Raw genomic sequence first — 27,040 nt, forward strand, 5'->3', positions numbered from 1 at the left:
GTCAAAAGGATCTATTATACCTATAGCAACTTTTAACCATGGACTAGTGGGAAAATAACTGGTTGCAGCGGTTGCCTATTTGTTTTCAAAATCTTGTCACTATTTCCAAATAGTGCACATTCTTTAACCACCTCCTCCACATCCTTGTCCATGCCTGGCCACCAGAAGAATTCTCTCAATCTACTAAATCTTATTCCTTCCTAGATGGTCTTGGTGGCCACATTCCACAAATCTTTTCCTCAATATCACTTGGGGAACAAGTTTACCCTCTTTTCTCACGCCCACCTCACCCACACTCAACTCATTCTTAATTTGTACATACCCTTTCATGTCCATGTTGGACGACCAGCTCTCCCAAACACTTAGCCAAATTCAACAGCTCAGCATTTTTCTTAAAAGCTTCTAACCATTCTTAAAACATAACCTGAAACTGTGCCTGCCTCGATTACTGTTTTGTTCCTGAATAGGGCATCTGCTAAAACATTTTTTGAACCTGGAACATATTGCATTACAAAATTAAGCTCTTCCAAATTGGGCAACCATCTTGCAATTCTAGGTGACAATATGACAGAACCCTTTGTTGAAAATATATTTATCAATGGCTTATGATAATTTTTGATCATAAAAGGTTTGCCCCATAAATAAGTTCTAAAGTGTTTGGCGGGCCAAAAAACAGTTAAGGTCTCTTTCAATTACAGAGTAGCGTTTTTCTATTTCTGTTAACATGCATGAGGCATATGCTACCACAACTACTTCTCCTTTCTGATTTAGTCAGAACTGCTCCTAAACTGTAAGCACTGGCATCAGTGGAAAGCAGAGTTTTGCGAGACTTATTGAAACTACCTAAATGAGGTTGTCAAACTTTTTGACACATTTCACAGTATTCAAATTTACAAGACTATTTGAACAAACGTCTCATTGACTTTGTTATGGCGGCAAAAATGTTTACATATTTGGAGTAAAATTCACTTTTTAAAATGATTTAAAGTGTTCTTTATGACTAGGTCTCTTATAGAGAAGTAACCAGGAGCTTTTTAAACTGGTCCTGCACATATACTTCTGAGACATAATATGAAAAATAAGCCGATCTGCAGTGCCTAAGTGTGTGGGAGTGTTCAGGGCTGCTATAAGGTGCCCTCACACACCCCGTAGGATGTCATGGTTCATCATTGGACCTGCTCCTCGTTGGGCTGGCGCTGCGATGCCCGATGTGCACCTGCGTAGGGCCTCTTTAGCGGAGCTCTTTTCTTGATGAAGCCGTTTGGTGTGTGAGGGTATGTTCACAGGGTAGTGTGGTGAGTGTGTCGTGTGATGGGTCTGTATGGTGCATGGGCTCGACATGTTTCATGCCTAAGTGAGCCCCTAACTGGTCTGGTGGCAATTCATCAGGACCGTCATATATAGGAGAAGGTAATCTCAACTCTTACACTACCACAAGGCTGGTTCTTGACGTGATGTAACCAGCGTTGCTGTTTGGCACCAGGTCGATCGGCCTGGAGTATTGAGACCTGAAAAGAGAGTAGTAAAAGTGAAAAATTATTAAAAAGGGAGAAGTAGTAATCGTGGTGTTAGGTAAACGCATATGGGTCTCACTGGCCTCCTAGTGAGAGGGAAAGGTGATGGATTGACTAATCCCTCGTGAAGTGCCTCGGGGTGCTGCTGAAAGTACTTATGGAGGTTCGACCAGAACACTGCTGCATGCAGTGGATAACATATCATGTTATCTGATTGACAACATCAATGAAGAATGTGGATCCATCCTTTTGTAGTCGGTGCCTGTCTGAGGCGTAAACCTACTAGATATTTAAAATCGCGGAGTAAATTGCTCGTTCCATGGTGAAAACTAATTGGGAAGCCGTAGGTTCTTCCAAGTAACAGAGTCAATATCACTGCCAAATCGTGCCAATAGACGGACAAGGACCATACAACATATATAGTAGGTGACATACAGAGTAGTTACCGTATGTGTGGACGACCCACTTTCGAAAATTGGGGGATGCTACCTCACCCGTAGTTTGTGCCTTGTCCAAGTTCACATATATAAATGAGACCCAAAACATAAGCACTTATAAGAGCGTATACTTTCATTCTTAATTTCTAATGGGGCCATGGGGGAGTGTGATTAGTGCGATTTTAGCATGGTCCATGTTGGACTGTTAAGGAACCCACTCATCCCTGTATTCTGAGGTCGTAGGTGACGGGGGTAAACCAGAGAGCACTTCGTTGCTCGTACCCTGTGGAGAGAAGAAGCGGAAACGCCGAGCGTGTAGACGTGAGCGCACATCGTTTTTATCTTACCGTCCATGTTAAAATGTTGCCATTCGGCATGTCCTTGTAGCTGGTTAGCAGGCATACTCATGTAGGGTGGCGCGGCAACTAGCTCTGATCCTACCCTTGCTCCGGTCTCCATGTGTGTGTCTGTGAGACCTGAGTGTAAGTAAGCCTGCGTATTAGTGTCCCAGCATGATGACGCTAGAACGCTAAGTTGGGCGGCCATCTTGGTAGTAAAATTTATTGGGGCTACGCTGTGTTGCCAGTTGTAACTGTGAATGCGGATCTGTAGCCAGGTGACTTTTGTGTTCCATTGTACTGAATGATGTGACCTTTCCCATGCCCATAATCGGTTTGGCCTGCGATTAGGAGGTTGCCAGTAGCTGGGTATGACACCATTGTGAATGATGGTGAATAAGCCATATCGATGCCAGCATGTTATGTAGAGGGGTTGTATATGATTGTATTTTAATTCGTAACTACCTCGATGTATTACTCCATATTGCATGATGCTTAGTGTGTATAGTTATCACTAAGTGGCAGTAGTCCCATCCACAAGCGGTCAATAAAAGGACAGGGTATTTATGCTCACAGAGTATGATGGGAATAGTTACTCAGAAAGCTGCCAGGGTACATTGATATGATATATGATGCTTAGTGTGTGAAGTAGCCACTAAGGCCCGACAATCTCATTTACAATAAGCAGTCAGTATGAGGAACAAGCATTTACAATGCAACGGTCTCTGCATTGTTAAAGATAGAGCTATTGGCATTGCTCATGACATTATTTTTGTTTGTTTTTGTTGGGTGGGTCTCTCTTAGGGAATTTTAGTTACGGTTTCGCTTAGGCTCCGGTGTTCAAGCGCACTGATGAAGTTTTTACGGGCCTTTGTGAGATGAATCAGGCCGAGCAAGGGATTCAGTCAAAGAGTTTGATGTGTCCAGTCTCAGTGGGAATAAAAGTGTTTGGTACCTTAGACCTGCGTGGTGAGACCCTGGCTCTTAACCCATTGATGCTTTTACACCTCATCAAACACGCTTTCTGTCCACTTTGGGCGCAGGATTACCACTGATACAACGTCTTGTATGTGCAGTTACCATCACTTAGGGCCTGGTGGCATGTGCCGCCAAGACACAGCAGTGAGATCTATGCACATTCCTGCTCCAATAAGTGAAAGTTCTGAAATGGATGCAAATGCTGTTTGAACCCCTACTTTGCTCTAAATGACGTACATGAATGTGTGGGGGATGCAGTCACTACAATATTTTAAAACCCACTGGTGTTGCTTTCTATTATGTGTTCCGATTAAAACAAACCTGTTGCTCTGAAAATATGTAACAAAATGAAACGAAATAGCATTTATTTTCAGTTCACCATGCCTCTAAAATATAAATAACATAATGTGTGATGATATAATGCACATTTAAATTGAAAAATAATACCCCGGCAGTGCTTTCTGACGTGACACCTAATGATGACAGCAATGCAAGTTATTCCCCATATAGGAGACAGATTTCAAAACCTTTCTGACATCGCAACTGCGCATTAGTTTTTTTTTGCCAGTATTCACGGAGTAGCCTAGCTTTCTAAAATTTGCCAGCCCTGATTTGTACGTGAGGTCACAAAATATGACGTAAAAGGGCAGCAAATGTCTTTGCTGAGTCCTTTTCGCACGGCCCTGATGAAAAGGCCCGTTGAGAAGTGAGTTTGTTTTCAGTGTGAGGGCCGCCATGCGTCCTGCATCACTGGAAAACATTTAGACAGAAACCTTTGCCCTGATGAGTAAACAGCCTGCCGTGAAAGAACCTATTTTTGTTTGTTTTTCCTTGTAGTGAACATTTCAGTAGCACGGTAACTTATGTAAGGTAAGTACCATAACTTACGGTAAGCACTAGTCAGTGGATAAGGAGCTTTCTGCACTTTTTGTACCCATGCCCTTGTTTACATCCGGGACTTGCCACAAAAACCACTAATGAACAAACTGTACTTTTGTTACATGCTCTGCTACTCGTGGAAAAGCGCTTAGACGCCTCCTTAAAATAGCGCAATATAAATGGAGTTATTTCTAGCTTCCTATAGAACTTCATGCACATCGTGGCAGAGGCGCAACTAGAGCCAAATTTCGGGGGGAGGGGCTAAGAAAAAATTCCTGGGGGGGGCTAGGGGGGGAGGGCTGAAACTTTAAGCAATAGGCAGAGTGGAGCTGCAGGGGCTCTTAGAAGGGGTGAGCAATAGGCAGAATGGAGCTGCAAGGGGTCGTAGATGGGGTGAAACGACAGCGAGGCCTCATTAACATGCAAATGGTCTTTTAAAGACCTGTGAGTTGCTCGGGTGCGGCTGTGTGTCTGCCCGGGAAGCTGTCTCATCCCGGGCTGGCACACACGCCGGGGGGGGGCGGGGGGGGGCTGAAGCCTTCCGAGTCCTATGGGTGTTGCGCGCCTGCATCGTGGTATATTCGTTGAATACGCGTGGAACACGCGTGGAACATCTAAAGGTGCGAGGAGTGGTGTACTTGGTGGTGTTTCAACTGTTTTTTAACGCGTTTGGGTTCAGCAAACAAGGCAACCACACAGTAGATGCACACAAATACCAAACACAAAACACCCCCAGATTGATTAATACAACTTGCCGGTCACACAAGAACCGCAGCACAGCATTCAGAAAATGCACACGATGCACACACAAGATACAACACACCAGATGCACATACACGTGTATCATGTGTATCATGCATATCTGATAATGCACACTTGTTCATATCACATGCACGCGCCCTTTCAAGTCGAGTGACCCGGTGGCATCGAAAACGGGTGTTGTCCAGGCCCTCTCTTCCACAAAATGTTGCGACAGGAATCCCCCACCCCCTCCTAGAGATGAGCCGATCTGAGGCAGACGGGTGGCAGATGTGCTCTGCCCTGGAGATCTCCCTCTGAACAATGGGCCGGGAAGTGCAGGCCGGAGCGTGGGCGCCAACAGACAGTCTGGCCACCAGCAGCCGAGCCGGCACACCCTAAAGGCATCCGCGGCTCCTCCGTCATTTGTTCAAGTGCCGACAGGCAGTGGCGTAGCATGGGGGCATTGCCACCCCCATGCAATATGCGAAAAAGGACTCCCCCCCCCCCCCCCCCCCCCCCCCCCTCCCTCCCTCCCACACACACACACCCCGCTACCACCACCGGGTGTGGTAGTGAAGAAGCCACGATTGCTTAGAAAACTGCCCATCACACCCTTGGGCCATGGTGCCACTGCACCCGCTACACTATTGAAAGCAACGGCCCTGCCAACCCCCTAGTTCGCCCCAAGAGCCATCCAGAGCAAGTGATGCACGGTGTAGACACTGGTTGCCTCACCTACAAAGGCGCTACGGCCACCACCTCGCACTGAAGAAGGAGGCAGGAGAGCTGCCATCATCTCTTCACCCCCCGCAGCAACGAGAGCAGGCGGCGATAATCGATGCGGGCGGAGCGCGAGAAGGAAGTGCCATTCATCAGCGCACGTTACGGTGTCTCTGCCATTAATTATTTGTACAGTCGCTCCAGGCTCATTTACATCCTCCGCTACTGCACACAAACAGAGCCTTGTTGTGGCTCGTGGCCGCCAGGCCCGCCGCTGTCCGCGTGCACAGTTGTGACGGTGAAACCTCTCGAGGAACTGTCGGTGCCTTTCTACATGGAGGACGAGCGTGACCTGTTCTTCGGCTCTCAGGGCTTCCACGTAGCAGAGGAAGGTTTTCTGCGAAAAAAGAGCACAAGAAAGACCACCCATGGACGAAAAAAGTACACTGCCTTTCTCCGAGGCGAAGCAGAAATTTCTGCTTCGCCTCGGAGAAACGCAGTGGCGTTTTCGGATTCTGGGGCGTGTTTTGCTTTTCTCTCCTCTTGCCATTGGCTGGAGGAGATAATTAGAAAAGTAACGATAAAACACGCACCCGAATCCGAAAAGGACAGGGCCTGTTCGGAGTGACAAAGCCTCTTCTCCAATGGCTGGCCAGCATTCAAGAGGCCAGCCAATGGAGAACAGGGGAGAAGAGGGGCGGGTTCAAGCCCCTCTTCTCCAAAACATTAAATCTCCGACTTCCGGTTCTGCCTTCGGCAGACCGGACGGTCCTCGACCTAAAAAGGGCAGGATTGTTATGCCCACAAAGTGTAATGGGGATAGTACCACAGGAAGAGGATGCCAAGGTACAGTTGTATGGGAGTATTATCAAGTTCGATTCCGTTCCGCCCAAGGGATATCATCGTTGAGGCCTGTGATGTTGGCTGAATGTTTAAAGATCCAGTGTTCCTTCCTGAATAGCGCCTCCTTCCGTATTTGAGGGTGGGATTCCAATATTGTCCAGTGCAGGTCATTTGTAGTGTGGTTCATTTCAGTGAAATGGGTGTACATTCTGGTGTTGGTCTTCCTACACCTTATATTGCTGCTGTGTTCTGTAATTCTAGTTTTCACAGGGCATGTCGTCATTCCTATATATTGGAGCTGGCAAAGACAAGTGATCAGATACACGCAATTGCGAGTGTTGCAGTTGGTGTGTTTCTTTTGTGTCCTCCTAAAAGTGTCAGTAAGCGCAACTGTTTTTGTTGCGCTTGTAAGTTGGCAGACTATGCACTGTCCGCAAGGGTAGTGGCCTGTCACAGGAGATAGGTTCCACAATTGGTTTTGTGGAGGGGGATTTTTTTTGGCCAGCTGCTGATTAGTAGGTTTTTTAGGTTGCCAGTTCTTTTAAATAAGTAACTAGGGGGACTAGGCACTAGGTCACCATGTTGTAGAATCCTCCAGTGTTTCCTTATGACGCATGTGATGTGTTCAGCTTCTGGTTTGGGCTGAATTTCGAGGAGTGCCTCTCTATTCGCATTTCGTGCTCTCGTATGGGCGTTTTTTATTTTTCTTGCCGGGTACTCCCATCTGAACAATTGGTTGGTGAGCTCAGATGACTGAGTCTGGAAGTCATCCAGTTTACTGCAATTACACCTGAGCCTCAAGAATTGCTCATACGGTACATTTTCCTGTAATGCTTTTGGGTGGAAGCTGCTAAAAAGGAAGGGACTGTGGCTATCCGTGGGTGTTTTGAAGGATTTTGTCTCCAATCTATTTGCTCTTGGACTGATTACAAGGTCCAGGAAGGGTAGTTCCTGATTGTTAGAAATGGGGATCTCTCTTCTAGTCAGGGAAAGGGGGATACACTCCTGAATAACCCCTGCTCACCTCCATGGTAGCTTGGCACGAGCAGACAGGCTTCTCTCCAAGGCAGTGTGTAAAGCATTTGTGAAAACATACAGTAATACAGTGAAAAAACTACAAATGGACACCACAACCGTTTAGAAAAATAAGTAATCTTTACTAGACTTAACACAAGACCAAACGACAAAAATCCACAATACTGTGATAAAAATATGACTTTGAAATTTTAGAAATGGCTTAGTTCAATGTAGATGGTAAAAGCAACTCTCATAGTACCTTGGATGCGTCACACAAAACAAACAAAAGGGTCGCAGGGAAGGTGATGCGTCGGTTCCTTGCTTCGGGGAAGGTGATGCGTCGGTTCCTTACCGGAGAGGTGATGCGTCGGTTTCTTACTGGAGAGGTGATGCGTCGGTTTCTTACTGTGATCCGGTGCGATGAACCAAGATGGCACCTCGATGCGACGATCCGGTGCGATGCGACAAAATGGCGTCTTTGATGCGATGCGACAACGTGGATGCGAAGCGTGCTCGTCTGACGGCCGTGCGGCAAAATCGGTGAACTTCGGAGCAGCGACAGGCCCTGCGACACGCTTCTCTGGTGATGCGACGGCGACACGCTTCTTCGGCTATGCAACTGCTGCGGCGGCGACACGCTTCTTCCTCGTTGCATCGCGCTTCCAGCTCCCAGCGACAAACAGTCTCTAGAGGTCCTGAACCGCTGCAGGCACCTCTGTAGGTTAGAATTCCCAGCAAGGAAATTCAGGGGGAGCTGTTGGTGAAATCCTTGTGTCCCTGAGACTTCAGACAGGAGGCAAGCTCAGTTCAAGCCCTTGGAGATCTTCCTCAAGATGACAAAGCAAACAGCAAAAGTCCTTTTCTCCTTTTCTTGGCAACAAGTAACCACTGCAGGCCAACCCCAGACAGCAAACAGCACAGGGGCATTAATCCTCCTTCAGCTTCTCCGGTTTCCTCTTGATTTCCCGGAAGTGATCTAAAGTTCTGGGGTCTGGATCCCCCTTTTTATACACACAAATCCTTTGTCTCTGAAGGCAGAGAGTGTCTGCACCTAATCCAAACCAGTTCTGGGAGCATTCTGCCAGTGCACAACTTCTTCCTTTGTCAGTGTGGGTCAGGGTCATCAGACGCACCACAGGAGGTGGAGTCAGCATTGTGAAAGGCAGGCACAGCCCTATTCAGGCCCCGGTGCTACTCCTCCCAATGCAGATAGGGTGAGTCAGCACTAGGCTGAATGGACCTGTCTCCTGGAGCCACCCCAGCCCCTGTCACTTAGATTCCAGACATGCAATACACATCCTAGCAGAGGCAGGCTGGATGGTTAGGCAAGAAAATACCTACTTTCTAAAAGTGATATTTTCAAACACATGTTAAAACCAACTTCACTAAAAGATGTATTTTATCATTCTGAGTTCAAGCATACTAAATTCGTTTTTCTACCATGTTCCCTGGGTCAGTTAGGATTATAAGATGTTATAATCAAACTGCCCATTCTGGCATAAGGGAACTGGTAGCCTTGCAATAGTGAAACACGAAATTGGCTGTAATTCACGATCAGGACATGCCAGGCACATCAGGGCATGTCCTACCTTTCACATACAATGCATCCTGCCCTAGGGCCTACCTTGGGGGTGGCTAACATGTAGAAATGGGAAAGTTTAGGGGCTGGTTAGTGGGTGCACTTACCAAGTCAACATGGCAGTCCCAGACAGTACACAGGACTTGCAATGGCAGGCCTGAGACACATTTTACAAGCTGCTTCTGTGGGTGGCACAATCGGTGCTGCAAGCCCACCAGTAGCATTTGATTTACGGGCCCTAGGCACACATTGGTGCACTGTACTAGGGTCTGACAAGTAAATCAAATAACCAATCATGGAATCACTAATCCATTACATCATTTTACAATAGGGAGCACTTTGGCACTGATCAGCAGTGGCAAAGTGCCCAAAGCATCTAGACCAACAAAAACAGATGAGGCAACAGCAAAAAGTGGAAGGGAGACTCACTGCAATGGTTCCAAGTCTAACACTGATCATATATACTGGCCGTGAACCGTAGGTAAGGGTTGAGGCTGTTGACCCATGTAACAAAGAGAGGGATGGTATCTAGCCCTCCTTTCCAAAATAGCAGGACGTCGTCAATGTAACGACGATATAGAATGATATCCTTATAGGGATTGGTGCCAGTGAGGACATATTTTGACTCAGTCTGACATGTAAAGACATGCCAGACTTGGGGTAAATGTGCTGCCCATAGATGTCCCTTGGGTTTAATGGGATATGCGGTCCTCAAAATGAAAGTAGCTCTCTGTAAATGCTACATTGGCACACTCCATAATTAAACTTATGGGTGTGGGGGGTGGCCAATTGGTGGATCTCAGGGTCTCTTCCACAACCTCCAGTGTTGTTAGTTGTGGTATGTTGGATCATTAAACTCCAGGCAGGGCTCACAGTTTTTAGTTAGGTGAGTGCACCCCGAGAATAAAACTATTGACTAGGGCAGCACTAGACCTATTTTAAATTACACGACACACTCCCTACACTACCCTGTCCACATACCCTCACACACCCAACGACTTCATCAAAAAAAAGATCTCCGTTAAAGAGCCCCTTCGCGAGTGCCCGTCGGACATTGCAGCGCCGGCCCGACAAGGAGCAGGCCCAATGATATAGCATGACATCCTCCGGGGTGTTTGAGGGCACCTCATAACAGACCTGAACACTCCCACACAATTAGGAACTGCACATCGGCTTATTTTTCATTATTTATGACTAGGCCATGGTATTAATAATACTGTTCACCAATTCTCATGAGGTCTTACATCATTGGCAGCAATAGTGTGTCCTAAGTAAGTTACACTATTGACCTTCAATTAGCATTTCTCTGCTTTCACCGTGAGATCGCGGTCACTGCTTCGTAACTTTTCCAAAAATATTCTTTAGCTTTATATCATCTTTATCATCTTTTCCACCATCAATGTAATCTTGAAAATAATTTAATCCATTCATGTTTCAAAACATTTGGTCATTAGCTTCTGAAATACTGAAGCGCTATTTACCTTGGATTTCCTTTGCCTCTTTGCCGCTGGTCTCTGCCGCCACTGCCGTCAGAGTCATTTGAGGGGAAAACGCTCGTGAGAGGAGGCCTGTCTAGAACCACAACCCCCAGCAGCCCTAGCCGCATGCACGTCTCCCACACCGGAAACAAGCACCAGGAGGCTCTTAAAAGGGTCACAGAGCTCTATTTACCTTGATTTCCTTTGCCTCTTTGCCGCTGGTGTGTACCGCGGCCAGAGTCATTTGGGGGAAACGCCGGTCTTGTGAGAGGTGGCCGGTCTAGAAACACAACCCCCAGCAGCCCTAGCGGTGCACACCGCCCACGCCGGAAACAAGCACCAGGAGGCACTTAAAAGGATCACAGGGCTCGCGCAGCGCGGGACTCGTCGCGCCCGGGCCAAGGGCGGGCCCATCCGTGCCCGAAGGAGGTTGGGCTGGGCCAGGTTATTAACATTTCTACATGCCTTAGTTCCAATTAGTGTGGACTTTAGAAGGTATTTGTGACATTAATACTATTGGTACTGACATTGTATCAAGGAGGGGGGATAAAATGAACAGGTTAAAATCCGGGAATGGGCAAGGGGTAGTGGGGACATTGGATGCCTTTTTATTGAGGGCTGAATCGGCACTAATTCACGAAATTGAACTCACTGAGCGTAGACTGTCCCTGGATCCACAAAACCCTCATAATCGACCTGCTCTAAGTGTCCCTACCTCACAAACAGGTTTGGAAGTTACCTCATCACAAATCAGTGTGTAACATTCCCCAAACCTTGAAATTAATAACGCCTCTGATAGGTCAGAAAAATCCGATATTTCGGTAAGACCAAATGTGGTCACACTGGGTCAAAAAGCTAAGATTAACCATGGGAGTAGCCTCGCTCCGCCGTCTAAGAAAAGGAAGGGGCAGGCATCAAACAAACAAAATAAACAAAGTGATCTTCTCCCTAAACCTTTAGGTCGTAGGAGTAAACCTGCTGACAGAGCATAACCAGGGGACTATTCAAGCGCTAGCTCCAGATGATGGGGTACCATTGGCAGCATTACCTAGTCGGGAGAGGGAAGCTTTTCTGGGAAAACTGGAACTTGTGATGTCAGCTCATCTGAACCCGATACTGCACAAGCTAACTGAAATTGAGGCTAGGTTAGCGCATTTAGAAAAACCAGCTTCTAGTGCCTCCCTAACCCCTGTAGACTATGGACAAAACAGGGCTGAGGGTGCTGCTGCGAAAAGGGTTGTGCAGCAACCTGAACCCATTGTAAGACCAGAGATTCGGGATGATCTGCCTCTCCTAAGGGTAGCATGTCCTCCTTCGAATGGCACTGAGACTCCACGTCCGATAGAGGGTTTGTCTCATAGGAACGCCCAGACTGCATATGCCCCAAGAAGTGTCCGAGCTGATAAAACTAGTAATAACCATGAAGAGCGACCCAGAGACGCAGGCACTATAGAAGGCCGGCCCTTCGTTCAAAGACCCCCTAGTGGCCCACACTTTAACCTGCACTTACCCCCAGAAGCAAACCCTTGTATTGTAGTGTTTTCTAACGTTCCTTTATTGCTGCCCGGTGACACTGAACACTGGTCAACACTGAGGAACAAATCTCTACACTTTTGGAATGCAAGGACATGTATTAATAATAAATTTCTATTTTCTGAATTCAAGATAGTGCGCAGGACTGGGTGTGTGGGGAAATCTAACAGGAATGACCCCACATGCTATAGGCCGATCTCTTTAATTGACAACACTTGCAAGGTTATGGGGAGGGTAATCCTTGCACGTTTGGAGTCATGGTCCAATGCCTCTGGACTCATATTGAATACTCAATATGGCTTTAGAAGGGGGATGGGAACCAATGAACAGTGTTTAACTTGTCCATGATTATGGGCAAGTACATGAGGGCCGGGGGGCGGGGGGGTCGATCCACCTGGCCTTCATGGACTTGTCCAGCGCCTTCAACACAGTGAGCCGGGTGAAGTTGTGGACACTGATGGAAAATATGGGTTTCAAAGTACCCCTCATTACCCTTCATTACCCTGTTGCGCAGGCTGCATGCGTCTACCACCGTAGCCATTCGCTTTGGTCCTGGAGGGGAGAAGACCAGGCCCATTGCTTAAACCAAGGGGGTACGCCAGGGTTGTATTCTGGCCCCTTTTGTATTCCTAATATATACAAATGGTTTGGAATTATTCTTGTTGGAACAGAAATTGAACTTCCCAAGTATAGAAGGCAAACTGGTTCCATTGCTGTCTTATGCAGACGATACAGTTTTGATGACCTTAACGGCCAATAGCCTCCAAAAATGTTTGAATGCGTTTGCTGAATTTATGATGGCATTGGACCTAAAGGTAAATTTTAGCAAATCATTTAGTATGTTATGTGGCCCCAATCAAACCAAAACAAAAAAAATTATAGTAAAGGAAAATCATTGATAAGGTGCCAAATTTTACCTATCTGGTGAATGTTTTTAATAGTAAATTAAATTGGGAACATCTAATTGTGTCTAGGATTCAAAACACCAGCAGAATAATAGAGGGGCTTTTTCGCTTTGCCTGCAAGCTCAGACACAAGCCAGTAGCAGAAATTATAACTTTATATAAATCTAAATGCCTGGGGCAGGAGTATGGGGGTACCATAAAAGCTCCCAGATACAGATTTTAGAGAACACATTTTTAAAAGGATTATTGATGATTCCTAGCAGTTCAACACTTTTTTGTCACTCTGAAGTGGGTCTGGATTATGTAAAACATAGGATAAATATTGCCCCTTTGATTTTATGGGGGAAAATCTGGACTTCGGAGGACTTATTGTTCTCGAGGAGCATCCTCAGAGATTGTATGAATCTTGATAACGCAATGTCACTCCCCTGGCTTTGTTATGTTAAAGATACTTTTTATAAAATAGGCTTGGAAAATTATTATGATAATCCCGATGGTATCCCATTGAACATGAAAGAGGTTTTTAAAAAATACATTTCACACTGAATTAAGTATGTCTAACTAGGATTATGGAATATCAGATTGTGTGTCTCCAAGTCAACAGCAATTTTATTTGTCTTTTACTAGGCATGTCCAAAGCGTTCCTTATGACTAGATTCCGTCTTTGCACATTGCACTTTCTTGTGGCTTTTCCTAAACAGGCAGATTGGTGTGAGACTAACCCCCTGTCCCTGTAACAATTTATCCCATCAGAGCACAATGCACTTTATGCTGTTTTGCACACTTTATAAAAACCCATGGGAACGTTTTATCAAGCCTGTTTTAAAGGAAATTCGACCCTGTTCTTATCAGGAGGGCTTTAATTATTTGTGGTCATTATCTACTGCTGCTATTTGCAGCGCTGTGCTTAACTTCATCAGAATTGCATTTTTAATTAATTAAATCTTTTTTTTTATTAAACAAATAACAAAAGACAGTGGCATACAAGCGTACATTTCTTTCCGCAAGGTACAGCTTAAGTCACAGAATTATAGCAGTTATGTAACATCGTGTTCACACTATTGTTCTGTCTCGGTTCTGGGACTGCAAGCATTGCTAGTTCTTCCAGGCAGAATTGCATTTTTAATCAGGAAACGCTATGAATCTTAAAATGAATTTAAGTTAAGTGATTTTAGGGTTTTTTAATACTTTGTATCTTGTATAAATGTGTTGCAGAACAATAAAAAGTTTATTTTTTATTTAATGTATGTATGCAAACTTTTATAATTCAATCGAATAAAGTTATTTGAACTGAACTACCGAAGTGCTAAGACAGGCTGGTGAACATGCCCTTTAGAAATTGCCTTATTACATAACTGAAGCCGCAAAGGCTAACCCAAGCGTCATAAGCTTAAACCAGTATGCTCCAAGAGGTGTAACAAAAGATGTTAAGTGTATGTAAATCAATCTGGTGGTAGGCAGATAATAGTAGACAATGAGTGTCTTATCAATCCATATAGCACTGTTCAAATCCCTCACTTCAATACACATTCTGATGGACTGATCTGGTTATGGCACTACAGCAATGGGCGTCAGCCAATCACAAGATTCAATCTCTTCAGTGATGTCCACATCAACTAACTCCTTCATTTCAAATTTAACATCATCCCTTACAGCTAATGGTAAACTACATACTTTATGAAAGTTTGGTTGACAATCTCGACGTAATATATTTTGGTGTTTGAAATATTTCAATAGCTTTAGTTTTAAAAATAATAACTCTGGGAACATCGGTACCACACCTTCATCTTGCATGGTAGTCTCTGCTAGAACTAACTGTTCCTTAGCCCCAAAATGTTATTGAATTCCCGTAGCAGTCTGATGAATAAGACCAAATAAGAGTGTCCCTTTCTTTGCGAACATACTCTCCCTGAGATTTTCTTGCTCCTACATGCAATTTCAGCAATAAAAAATCCCCACATTTCAAGACCTTCCCCGGTACATAATTTTGACTTTACATCAGGTTTGCACTATTGCTTACCCTTAAATGCTTCACAGTTCCTAAAATGATCTTCTGAAATTATAGTATAACAAGCTCCAGAGTCCACCAACATGTGGAAAGGATGTCCATCAATCTCAATAACACACTTAGCGTCTCTTACTCCCAAACGTTTCTCCTTATCATAGTCAATAACTGACCACACTAATTGTTGTTCACATTCTTCATCATTATCATCCATTATGATAAAAATCTGATAATCACACTCATCTTAACACTGAGTTGTCATTTGTGTCACTCACCACCCCACGTGCTTAGATGATGCACTCTTGCATACACATGCATAATAACCTAATTTTTTACTATTCATACATTTAACATTTTGTGCGGGACATGACTTATTTGCCCAATGACTCATACTGTCACATCTCGTACATGAACGTTTTTGCAACCCTTTATATATTATTTAACTTTCTCAGTTGTTTTACCCCATTGCCCTACTAGTTTCTCCTTGCCTTTGACCATGCTAACTTGTTAACCTTCGCAGCATTTCTCATCTTTTACTTTATCCTCATTCGTAGCTTTGACACATTTATTTCTTAATTCTTCACCTCTAGAAATATTGAGTGCTTCTAATAACATAGGATTTTGTGTACTCCAGTTTTTTTTATTTTTTATTGCGGGATTTGATGTATGCTTCATGAGTTAATCACGGATCATGTATTCATCCTGATTACCTGTGAATGCACATTCCACTATTAATGCTCTCAAAGCTGTTACGAACAAATCAATATTTTCATCACTTGCCTGTACCCAAGAAAAAATTATAATGCTCTAAAATAACATTTGGTATGTTACCAAAATGTAAGTCCATGGGTTTTATGGTCTTAGCATACAATGAAAAGTTATTACCACCTTCTTGATTAGGAATATCAGGAAGAGTGTGATAAATCCTTAAGCCTTCTTTGCCTAAAGAGTCATCAAAGCTTGCTTCCTATCGTCGGTCATGTTTTTCATTGCCAGCAGCTAACATCAAATTTTTAAAACCATCAATCTACTCCTCCCATGGAATCATAGGATCACATGGATTAGGCAAAAACATTGGCAGAACTCACACATTATGTGACATTTTGTGCACTCCAAATAGCAGTTTAAAATAAATTTGTCACCGTTGTCTTACTTGCTTACAACCAATGCTTACAACCAATGTGCAGTGTATGCAACAAAATAATAAATATAAAGCGGTAACCGTTGCCTCACTTGCTTACTAATGCGCAGTGTATGCAATAGTGTTATTACTGCACCATTTAAAATAGCTGCTCCTATAATACTGTGCTTTAAGCTGAACATATTGAACTATGTTGAACTGTAAGATGCATGCAATGACCTACAACTGTAAGTTGCATTCAATGAACTACCTTCAAAAATGGCAGCCAATTCGCATAACAGAACAGTACTCACAAGAGAAGAACTACTAATAAATTAACTTGTGACGGAAATCTGTAACTTCGCATGAGGGTTTAAAAGTAAGACCACCTCCAAAGCGAAGTACCAATATCATTTGTTGCTCAATATTCTGGCTAAAGCACTAGCATGTAGCTCATTGCTCGTCCTGCATGTGAGCTTCCGTTGCAAATGTAGCCGGAAACAAAGCAGTGCTTTATACGTTGCTAGGCGCATTACTTGGCGCCAGTGTATCCAATACAATCCTTCCAGTGCTGCTGGGCTGCGTCACAAAACGTGCGTTCCCTTGCAAGAAACCCTTCAATGTTCCCAGGCAAAATGCTCCCTTCATTGCTTGGTGTGAGGACGTTCTTCACGAGAGCCCATAAGATGACACACGTCATGAGCATCTAAGTAAGTTAGTGCTCACAGCCAACCGTGCAAAAACGGGGCATGAGGGGGCTTAAATTAGCTCCAGACCAGACCAATTAAGCTAAAAGTAAAGGGTAGGGATCACCTTGGAGTAATACAGTACCTATAAACTGATGCACAAAGAAATCAGATCCACAAAGCCGAGACTTTAAATGAAACTTAATACGGCAATTAATAATTCTCACAGCGTGGATCCCGAACTAGGGAGTCGTCCACTCGTACAAAATTTGTAGTGGCCATTACACATCACATTGAGCCATTTGACTGCGGGTAAAGAAAGCTTTATTTCCACGAATTCCCTGAGAAGCTTCTCTCCATCTCTCCTTAGCTCCAACTCCCGTATTTTCAAACCACAATAGCTCCAATGTTCTGCATTCCATAATCCCATCACAGAACATTGGCTCAACCTTAACACAAATGTACAGAACCATGGCATGGCATAGCATAAAGATAAAAATCTGATTCTGGCTTGAGACCATGAAAGGCTTTGGAACACCAGATGTTATTTCTAGCTCCCCTGTGGTGTGCCCAGATGTTCGGACTGTCCTTTAGGGCTGTAAGGTCATTGATGCTCCTTCAGAAGCTGGGGTCTGTATCTACCAAAGTCTGCTGCCAGCTCATCTCTTCTGCTAAAGGACCGGTCCTGGGCAAGATACCTTCTAGTGTTGTCTACATACCTGGGCTGAGAAACAGTTCTGTCAGACGGCTCTTTACCTTTTTGAATGTGTATGTTTTAATCTGTTTGGGGAGGATGCCATGTTCCAACAACATGTAGTGATGCTTGCATTAGCAGTGTCCCTGATGTACCCCATTTGCTCGTCCCAATGTCACCCGGCATGGCAAAACCAGCCCAATAAAAATGTCTTTCTTTGCTCAACCAATTAACTCTAAAAGGGTACTGATGCGTCTGCCTCGAAAGGATCCCTGGGCTTTATTGTTCCTGCAAAGGTTGCACGAAGAAGAGAAGCCCATCTCCCGTTCTAACAATGAGGGACAGAAACGAAATGCGGGTTAACAGAAGACTGTTTACTTGTTAGGTTACACTTTCAATGAAGTCTAATATGGTTACTGTTCTGCTGGTTTTTCGTGTTTGTATGTGTACATGCACATTTAAAATCTTTCCTTTTAACTATGTTGGTGTTTATGTACGTCAAAATAAAAAATGTTTGACGAATGATTAATCGGTGGCCTTCCCACTGGCTTTACCTTGAAAAAGTTTTCCCAGAACAGTAAATGATCATAAAGCAGCCAGAATGTGCCTGAATGCATATGTTCAGCAGCCTCATTACAGCTGCTCTTGGTGTGTTCAGGTTTGAGATGATTTTGCGTGTACTGGCATTCACTCTATCCACATCCCTTTAACGTAAGAATTAACTTCATGCAAAATCTCCATATCACCAGTCGCACCTTGCAACGCCTTCTAACTTCTTGGTTTAACTTGAGGGACATTAATTATTAACACAAGCTGGCCATTTGATTTATGCCTCCATTGAGTTCCAGGAACACTAAAACTACTTGCTAGATTTGCCCAAAGTATGAAGCATTTCAGTACGAGTGACATTTGCAATATATTTCATAAAACGAGCACCCCACTGTACTCTCAGCTACAACGTGCCTTTTAATGTCACTGTTAATGACTTTATGCCTTATTCAGAGCTTGGCGGCCAGAATACTGTCACAAAGGTGGTGAATATTCCTTCCGATATAGTACATGTGCATTAGGCAATTGTAATTTAGAGGACAGGATAGAAGTCATGTTCGTGACAGAGTATCCCGTCCTTAAAACTCTAAATAAGGCCCTTTATTTTTCCAACCTACAGAATCGTGTTTACAGCCTGGTTTGTTTTTTAGGTCTTTCGGTCCCGGCTGGAGCCCTCGGTCCTCTTGCTATCACTACCTCTGCGATGGCTGGACGGATGGCAATTCATGGCATGGGTGGAATTCCAGGGCACTCTGTCTTGCTAGTCAGCAACCTCAATCCTGATGTAAGTTGCAGCTTTATTTTTTATGGTTCACGTGTTTTATTTATTTATTTTAGCTGCTAACACATACTCTTATGAATGATTGTTTTTTATAATATCTTAGTCATCTGTTGTAATCATTATAGAACCCCTGCCATTGGTCGTATGGACCTTTGTTCATCGACAAGGAGAAATGCAAAGGAGCGATAATCTACATCAAACAATATATAGGCAAAACAATCACTAAAGACTTTTAGTGCAGTCAAAGAAAATTCTTGAGTTTGAGGGTTTTATATTTAAGTTTTAAGTTTTCATTATTTATTCATCGGGTATGTCTTTTAAGAATCAGCAATGAATATAATCCGCTAATCAATATAAGAAAATACTTTTGTAAGCATAACAGATATTGTAATAATACAACAGCATTTTTTCACAAGGGAATTTCCCTAGTCTAAATTAAATTAGAATGTAATAGAATAAAGTCTCAGTTCAGAGACCCAAAAAAGAGTTCTGATGAGAGATTAAATGCCTTAGTTTAAACCCTGGAAAGTATGCTCAGCTAAAAATCTGCAGAGATCTGTCAAAACAGGAATAGACTAAGCAATCTCCCATGAAGAGAGGTATGATCTCAAGAAACTCGTATGGATCTCCAGCAAATGCGAGTGAGAGACGCGCCCCCCCTTTCTAGGAACACGCACTAATATAAACTCAATATTTTAAGTGCTAACATGTTTCGCTTTTAGTTCACAACATCCAATAGGATTTTTATAAACTTTTGGGAATAGGTACTCCCCAGTCTCTCACGTCTTCACTATGGGCCACAGACACAAGTCCTTGAAAAGTTACTCAGTCCTCATTTTGTTGTTCAAACAGTCCTTTCCATGAATCATCCTTCCTGTTGTCTCTTCCTGGTGAAAACTACCCTATCAGTTATCTAATAAAAAAACAAATGCCAATACGCTAACGAACAGAAGGCTTCTGGAAAGCTACAGCATCTGAAGCAGAAGGGAAAAAGAAACAACATCTCCTGCAAAACAGCTCAATGGGAAAAACAGGCCTTTCAATGCTACTGTATTATTTTGCAATTAATATGGCATCAACAGTTAAGCTAAATCAGCACATTACTTTATATGTTCATATTGTCCAAGTATGATTACCTACTACAAATTGGCTTCAGATATACATGCTATTTGTGTGCTTTTCTTTTTTGTTTTGTTTTGTAAAAGGTAAATGCGTGGCAGCAACCCGATAATGTACCTAAAGCTAATTGATCTTGCAAAACCATTGATCTAACAGCTACTGATTCCGTGTTAACTGCTAGCAAAGCACCAGAATTATTAGTTGCCAGTTTATCTACTACAGTAGGTTACTTTCTAATTTTCTCGTCATTTAAAACCACCCCCATTGGTGGAATGATTGCTCTAAAAATATCTCCCACCAATTGTGCCCCATTAGTGGTATTATGTGCCTGTGAGATGGGGTCTTTGTTAAAGCATCTATGCTATTTACATGATGTATCTTGGGAAACAATAAAGCTAAAGAGAAAAACCCCTTCTCAGTCAGCGGGTGACTTGAAATATGCATTCTTTCCACAAACAAAATAGACTATAGGAATAACTGCTTTCTCTCTGTTAATATTTGAACAGGCCCTCCAAGAACGTCAAATGTGTGTTCACAGCTACTTATCCCAATGAATCTCTTTCTAAACTTGTTTCTCCTTTTATAAACCGTTTCCCTTTTTGTCGACTATCTAATTTTAATTTAGGATATATCATTTTATTTTTTTGTATTCCTCTTCCTTTCAAACATTATTTGAAACATATTCCTCTCTATTTGCCTTGTGAAACTTGTGAGCTCTCCTTCTTTCTAATACTAAAATGAATGTTCCAGGCATATGAGCTGTAGATCGTACACTTGTGTATAGATCACCATCTGGTGTTGGCCTCGGATGTTTGCACTTTGTTTTTGTCTTGGAAGAAGTCTTTGTAGTCACGAGGTAGGTGACTTCTCCTTAGGACGACAGTGCGCATGGGCATCGACTCCATCTCCAGATTTTTTTTTTCCGCTATCGGGTTCGGATGTGATTTTCTGCGTTCCGGGTCGGTATCAGTTTTGAACCACCCTTCGACGCGCAATCTCTCGCCACTTGCCGGTATTGTCTTGATCGCGTTTCCCTTTCGACGCACATCTTAAACGCAATCTTCTCGATTATCGACATGGGCTGTTGGGCCTACCCGCAGACCACGCCAGCAGTCAATGGAAAGGACTCCTTTAAAAAATGCCCTGGGTTTGGTGCTAAGTTTCCACACACGGACTTGCACGAGGTTTGTAATCTCTGCCTCTCCCCGGAGCACGAAGACCAGAACTGCAAGGCCAGTGCATCGTTCAGGTCGAAGAAAACCATCCGTGACCGTCTGGCTCGATGTCACGAAATGTCGGAAGCAGCTCGATTCCAGACCTCTTCGGAGCAGATCCCAATGTCCAGCTGGAGCAACAAGGTGATGAAGACATCTCCGTCTCCGAGGCTGACGACTCAGACGTCGAAGAGGAGACAGTCACCCCGGCTCTGCGGTCTGTGAATACCGAAACTCTCTCCAAAAAACCAAACCTAAGGCTCCGGTAACACCATCGCCCTCTGGCTCAGTTCCTCACCAGCAACATGTCTTAGACGCCCGTCCTCTGGCCTGCATATGAAACCTAAAGACAAGCCCTCGGGCTCGAGCCAACCCCATTCCGTTGCCGAAAAGTCACCTTCGGCACCGAAGCACAAGACCAAAGATGTGCCACGCCCTGCTTTGTCGGCACCAAAGACAGCCTTGACGCTGAAGCCCTCTGTGTCGAAACACACCAAGGACAAACTCTCAGAGCCGAAAACGCCTTCGGAGTCCAAAAAACTATTGGAACCACAAACTCCTAAACCAAAACCTAAGGAGCCCAAAACCCAGCAGAAAGCCTCAGAGACTCAGTCTAAAGAACATTCTGACCCTAAATCTTGAGCACTGAAAAAGGACATCCTACCCACACAGTCTTTACCATATTTTTCGGATCCAAAACAAAAAACTCTTTATATTGACCCAGAAACTGGTAAAGTTGTCACCAAACCTCCTAAAAAGAGAAAACTGGACACTTCAGAGGAATATGAAATACCCAAGAAACGAAAGGAAATTGACACTAACACTTCTGTGCAATCTGCTATTCTTAATCAGCCCTTTGATCAAGAGCATCTTTTCGGACCCACAGTTGACATCTTTAGAAAAGATTTAAAAAAAGATACTGACACTGCTAAGTCCATGGGGGCCCTGCAATTACCTTCCCCATGAGGTTCTTTTCGCCGCTCGTTCCACAGGGCTGGCTCCAATATAAAGAAAAAGCTAATGACCTTATACAGGAGGGGAAATGAATAACTTAACACCTCAATTAAATGTGCGCTCGACACAGCTGATACCGCATCTCGTGCTATTAACACTAGTGTTTTGCTACGCAGGCACGCTTGGCTCCGTATCTCTGGATTTAAGCAGTAAGTGCAATCTGCTCTTCTTAACCAGCCCTTTGATCAAGAGCATCTTTTCAGACCCACAGTTGACATCTTTAGAAAAGATGAAAAAAGATACTGACACTGCTAAGTCCATGGGGGCCTTGCAATTACCTTCCCCTAGAGGTTCTTTTCACCGCCCCTTCCACAGGGCTTGCTTCAAAACCATTGGCTCAGAACATCCCTCTTCTTCCTATAAGAGCCCCACTCAAACGTCCTCCAGAGGATACTTTCGCGGAGGCTACACAGGCAACAACGGTAAGGGAAGAAGTCGCGGTAACAATACCCGCAACTCCCCTACCACCAAACAGTGACATCCCTTCACTTCCCCCGATCATCCCACTCCTGTCGGGGAACGTCTCTCACAGTTCCTACCTGTCTGGAATTCAATCACAACAGACAAGTGGGTAAGACAGATTATCCAGTATGGTTATTGCCTGGAACTAACCTCTATTCCCCCAAATATTCCTCCCAGACAACGTCTAATGTCCTCGGAACATCCAACACTTCTCAAACAAGAGGATCTCCTTCTATTACAAAAACATGCAATAGAACAAGTCCCCTTGCCCAGTGGCGTAACAAAAGTTTAAGGGACCCCCCTGCAATGTACACGGAGGGGCCCCCTCTCCGGATTTAAAACAGAGCGCTCAGGCTTAAGTACTGTGCAGAGGGAGCCCCCTGCAGCTCGGGGTCCCCCCTTGCAGCTCGGGGCCCCCCCCGCACCGCAGGGGATGTGGGGGCCTGTGTTACGCCCTTGCCTTATCAAGGCACAGGGGTTTACTCCCTCGATTTGCTAATTACAAAAAAGGACGGCTCTCTCAGGCCAATATTGGACCTCGGACCACTAAACCTCTACATTCAGTCGGACCACTTCCACATGGTCACTCTCCAACAGGTGCTCCCACTGCGTTAACAGGACGACTTTCTCTCCACTCTGGATTTAAAGGATGCCTACTTTCATATTCCCATTTACCCCGCTCACAGGAAATATCTCAGGTTCGTGGTAGATGGTCACCACTACCAATTAAACGTCCTCCCATTCGGAGTGCCTACAGGGCCTAGAGTCTTCACCAAGTGCCTCGCAGTAGTTGCGGCTCACTTACAAAGACAACATATTCATGTATTCCCTTATCTGGAGGACTGGCTCATAAAAGCCAAGTCACACAGCAGCTGTGTGCAACACATACACAAAACAATCCAAATGCTTCACAATTTGGGATTCACAGGGAACCTCACCAAATCCCACCTCCAACCGTCCAACATACAACAATATCTAGGGGCTACAATAGACACCTCAAGAGCTCTAGTATACCCCAACCAAGTCAGGATAAGCACCATGCAAGCTCTAATAGCAAAATGTTAGCCTCAACACTCACTACCAGCTCGGGTGTTCAAGCAGCTAATCGGAATGATGGCCTCTTGTATTCTCATCGTCCCTTATGCAAGACTCCAAATGCCTTCCTTACAGGAGTGTTTGGCACGTCGGTGGAACCAGGCTCAAGGTCAGCTAACAGATCTGGTGTTGGTGGACGGCCGTACCCATCGCTCCCTGCGGTGGTGGAACACACAACCTTTCAAAGGGCGGCCGTTCCTCGACCCGGTTCCACAGATAGTGCTAACAGCAGACGCATCGCTCACCGGCTGGGGAGCTCATCTTCAAAACCATACCATTCAGGGCATGTGGACCCCTCAGCAAAAACAATTCCACATCAATTACCTGGAATTGTTGGTGATCTTCCTAGCGTTAAAATATTTCCAACTCCACCTCGCATGCAAAGCTGTCATGGTGCATACAGACAACATGATAGCAATGTATTACAGACAAAAACGGGACACAAACGCTCTGCAGCTTTCACACCTAGATCAAAGCATATGGAGATGGGCCATTCCGCAAAACATATATCTCCTTGCAGAACACCTCCCAGGAGTACACAATCAGATTGCAGATCTGCTCAGTCGTCACACAGCAAATCCACAAATGGGAACTTCATCCTCAAGTTCTCCTTCCATTTTTTTTTAGATGTGGGGCCACCCAGAAATAGACCTGTTCGCCACACCAAAAGGCGAAATGCCCAAGCTTCGCATCCAGGTATCCACACCCATTGTCCAAAGGCAATGCACTATGGATGAACTGGTCAGGCAAATTTGCTTGCGCTGTTCCACCTCTCCCGCTCATTCCGCTAGTGATTTGGAAGCTCAAACAGCATTCCCTCACAATGATCCTGATTGCTCCAACATGGGCACGACAGCCATGGTTCACAACCCTCTTGGAACTATCAGTAGTTCCTCATCAAAAGTTACGCCTCTCACCCAAGCTCCTCACTCAGAACCATGGAGAGATAAGGCATCCAGATCCCAGTCAACTCAACCTTGCGATCTGCCACCTGAAATCTTAGTTTTGCTACCGCAATCTCCCGCCAGACTGCATGAACATCATTAAAGAGGCTAGACATCCTACCACCAGAGCTTCCAATGCGCAAAGTGGAAAAGATTTGTAATTTACTGTACAAATAACAAAATCAATCCACTAGATGCTTCTATTCAAAACATTATCTGTTATCTTTTGCATCTACAACAATGTAACCTAGCGTATACATCCATTAGACTACATCTTGCTGCAATAGCAGCCTATCTCCAAAACAGACAACACTTGTCTTTGTTTAGGGTACCAGCTATCAAAGCATTTATGGAAGGACTTAAAAGAATAATTCCACCTAGAGTTCCATCCTCTCCAGTATGGAACTTAAATATTGTTCTTACCAGACTCATGGGTCCCCCATTAGTACCTCTGCATAAATGCGAACTACAGTTCAGTTCCTCACCTGGAAAGTAGCTTTCCTAGTTGCTATCACCTCTCTTAGAAGGGTTAGTGAACTCCAGGCATTAACCATACAAGAACCCTTTCTGCAAATTCATCACAACAAAGTGGTTCTTGGGACTAACCCAAAAGTTATACCTAAACTCGTGTCTGCTTTCCACCTTAACCAGTCTGTAGAACTCCCAGTGTTTTTCCCTCTACCAGACTCAGTAGCAGAACAAGCTCTTCACACGCTAGATGTAAAAAGAGCAATACTTTACTACATTGAAAGAACAAAATCCTTTAGAAAGACTAAACAACTCTTTGTGGCTTTCTCCCCACCTCATAAATCCTATCTTAAAAACAGGGATTGCAAGGTGGATTGTTAAATGCATCCAAATATGCTATATTAAAGCCAAACGCACATTAACCATTCCCCCCTAGAGCTCACTCCACACGGAAACTAGGGGCATCTATGGCATTCTTACAGAACATTCCTCTAGATTACATCTGCAAAGCAGCAACTTGGTCTACACCACACATGTTCACAAAACACTATTGTGTAGACGTGCAAGCAAAACAAGCTAATGTGCGCCAGGCTGTAATAAGAACACTTTTTCAAACTACTGCAACAGATACCGGTAGCCACCGCTAAGAGGATAACAGCTGTATAGTCTATGAACAAGTATACGATCTACAGCTCATATGCCTCGAACGGAAATTGCTACTTCCCAGTATGCATCTGTTATTGGCCTGTAGAGCTGTAGATTTGTATACGCCCACCCACGTCCCCGGATACCTCTATCTGTTCCAGTACTATCTTACCCAGATATATTACACATGGACATCCTTTTCTATTTCTTACTAACTCCATCATAACCCTCCATGGCAAAACAATCCGGAGATGGAGTCTATGACCATGCGCACTATCGTCCTAAGGAGGAGTCTACTACCGCGTGACTACAAAGACTTCTTCCAAGACACAAACAAAGTGCAAACATCCAAGCCAAACACCAGTTGGCGATCTATGCACTAGTATACAAATCTACAGCTCTACATGCCAAGAACAGATGCATACTGGTAAGTAGCATTTCCCTTCTTTTTTTAGCCGGCTCATTAAACAGATTAGATTATTTTCGTATGCCTTGACAGTGTCTATAACTGTAGGGGACCTGAAGAAATTCCATGCAACTTCCATATCCTTAGCTTGCGGATGAGGGTTCATTATTTTTTGGCGGCGAACTTTAAAATATTCGGTCATAACTGGAAAATTAGTACTCAAAACATTCCTGTCTAAAATAAAATAAGCAATATACTGAATGTAACTGCATATGTTTATGGAATGTGGTGATGTCACATCTGCGGCAGAAGAAGGTAAGTGTTAGCAAACATGGCAATCCTTGGTGTCTAAAGCTTAGGTGTAGTCCTGAACTAATCTAGAATAAACATTTGTTGTGAAATCTTCTTTTGAGACCTCTATTAATGAAGCTTTTAGTTTCTTTTCATCTATTGAGTTCAGGTGATGGTATAGGTTTAGCTCTAAACATTTCGGTCTCTTGGGTAAAATCCATTTCAACTATAAATGCTAGCATAACCACTATTAATCCAAAAGCCATAACTATTTTATGCTTGGCCTTGGTAAAGACACGTTTGTCTGCAGTCAGACGTTTAGTAGAATATAGCAGCAGGCAGTCTCGATAACCTGTGTAAATTTCTACTTGTGCAAAATGTTCAATGATTAATTTGCAATTATTTCATTAAGCTTAAGTACAGTATTGTTCGTGAGGCATCCTTAGCCCTACTCAGTCTTCTTCTATGTGTTATCCCTACTCTTGTACTGCAGCCTTGGCCCTTCTCTAACAACAGATATAGCCTTTACCGGGCATGCTTTTACAACAAACGTTGTTGTCAAAGCATGAATGTTACAGGAATATG

The 27,040-nt window shown here is 44.0% G+C and overlaps 1 protein-coding gene across 5 annotated transcripts in view; it reads left to right on the top strand.

Moving 5' to 3' along the window:
* Positions 1–27,040, top strand: part of PTBP3 (polypyrimidine tract binding protein 3) — a 683,480-nt gene that overhangs the window by 563,875 nt on the left and 92,565 nt on the right. For all 5 annotated transcript variants that reach the window (XM_085641272.1, XM_085641268.1, XM_085641270.1 and 2 more), the window contains one exon: positions 18,667–18,800. In XM_085641272.1, coding sequence (XP_085497398.1) covers positions 18,667–18,800 — 134 coding nt within the window. The remainder of the gene's footprint in view (positions 1–18,666; positions 18,801–27,040) is intronic.

The sequence above is a fragment of the Triturus cristatus genome, chromosome 2_2, assembly GCF_964204655.1.
Source record: "Triturus cristatus chromosome 2_2, aTriCri1.1, whole genome shotgun sequence".
Taxonomy (NCBI): domain Eukaryota; kingdom Metazoa; phylum Chordata; class Amphibia; order Caudata; family Salamandridae; genus Triturus; species Triturus cristatus.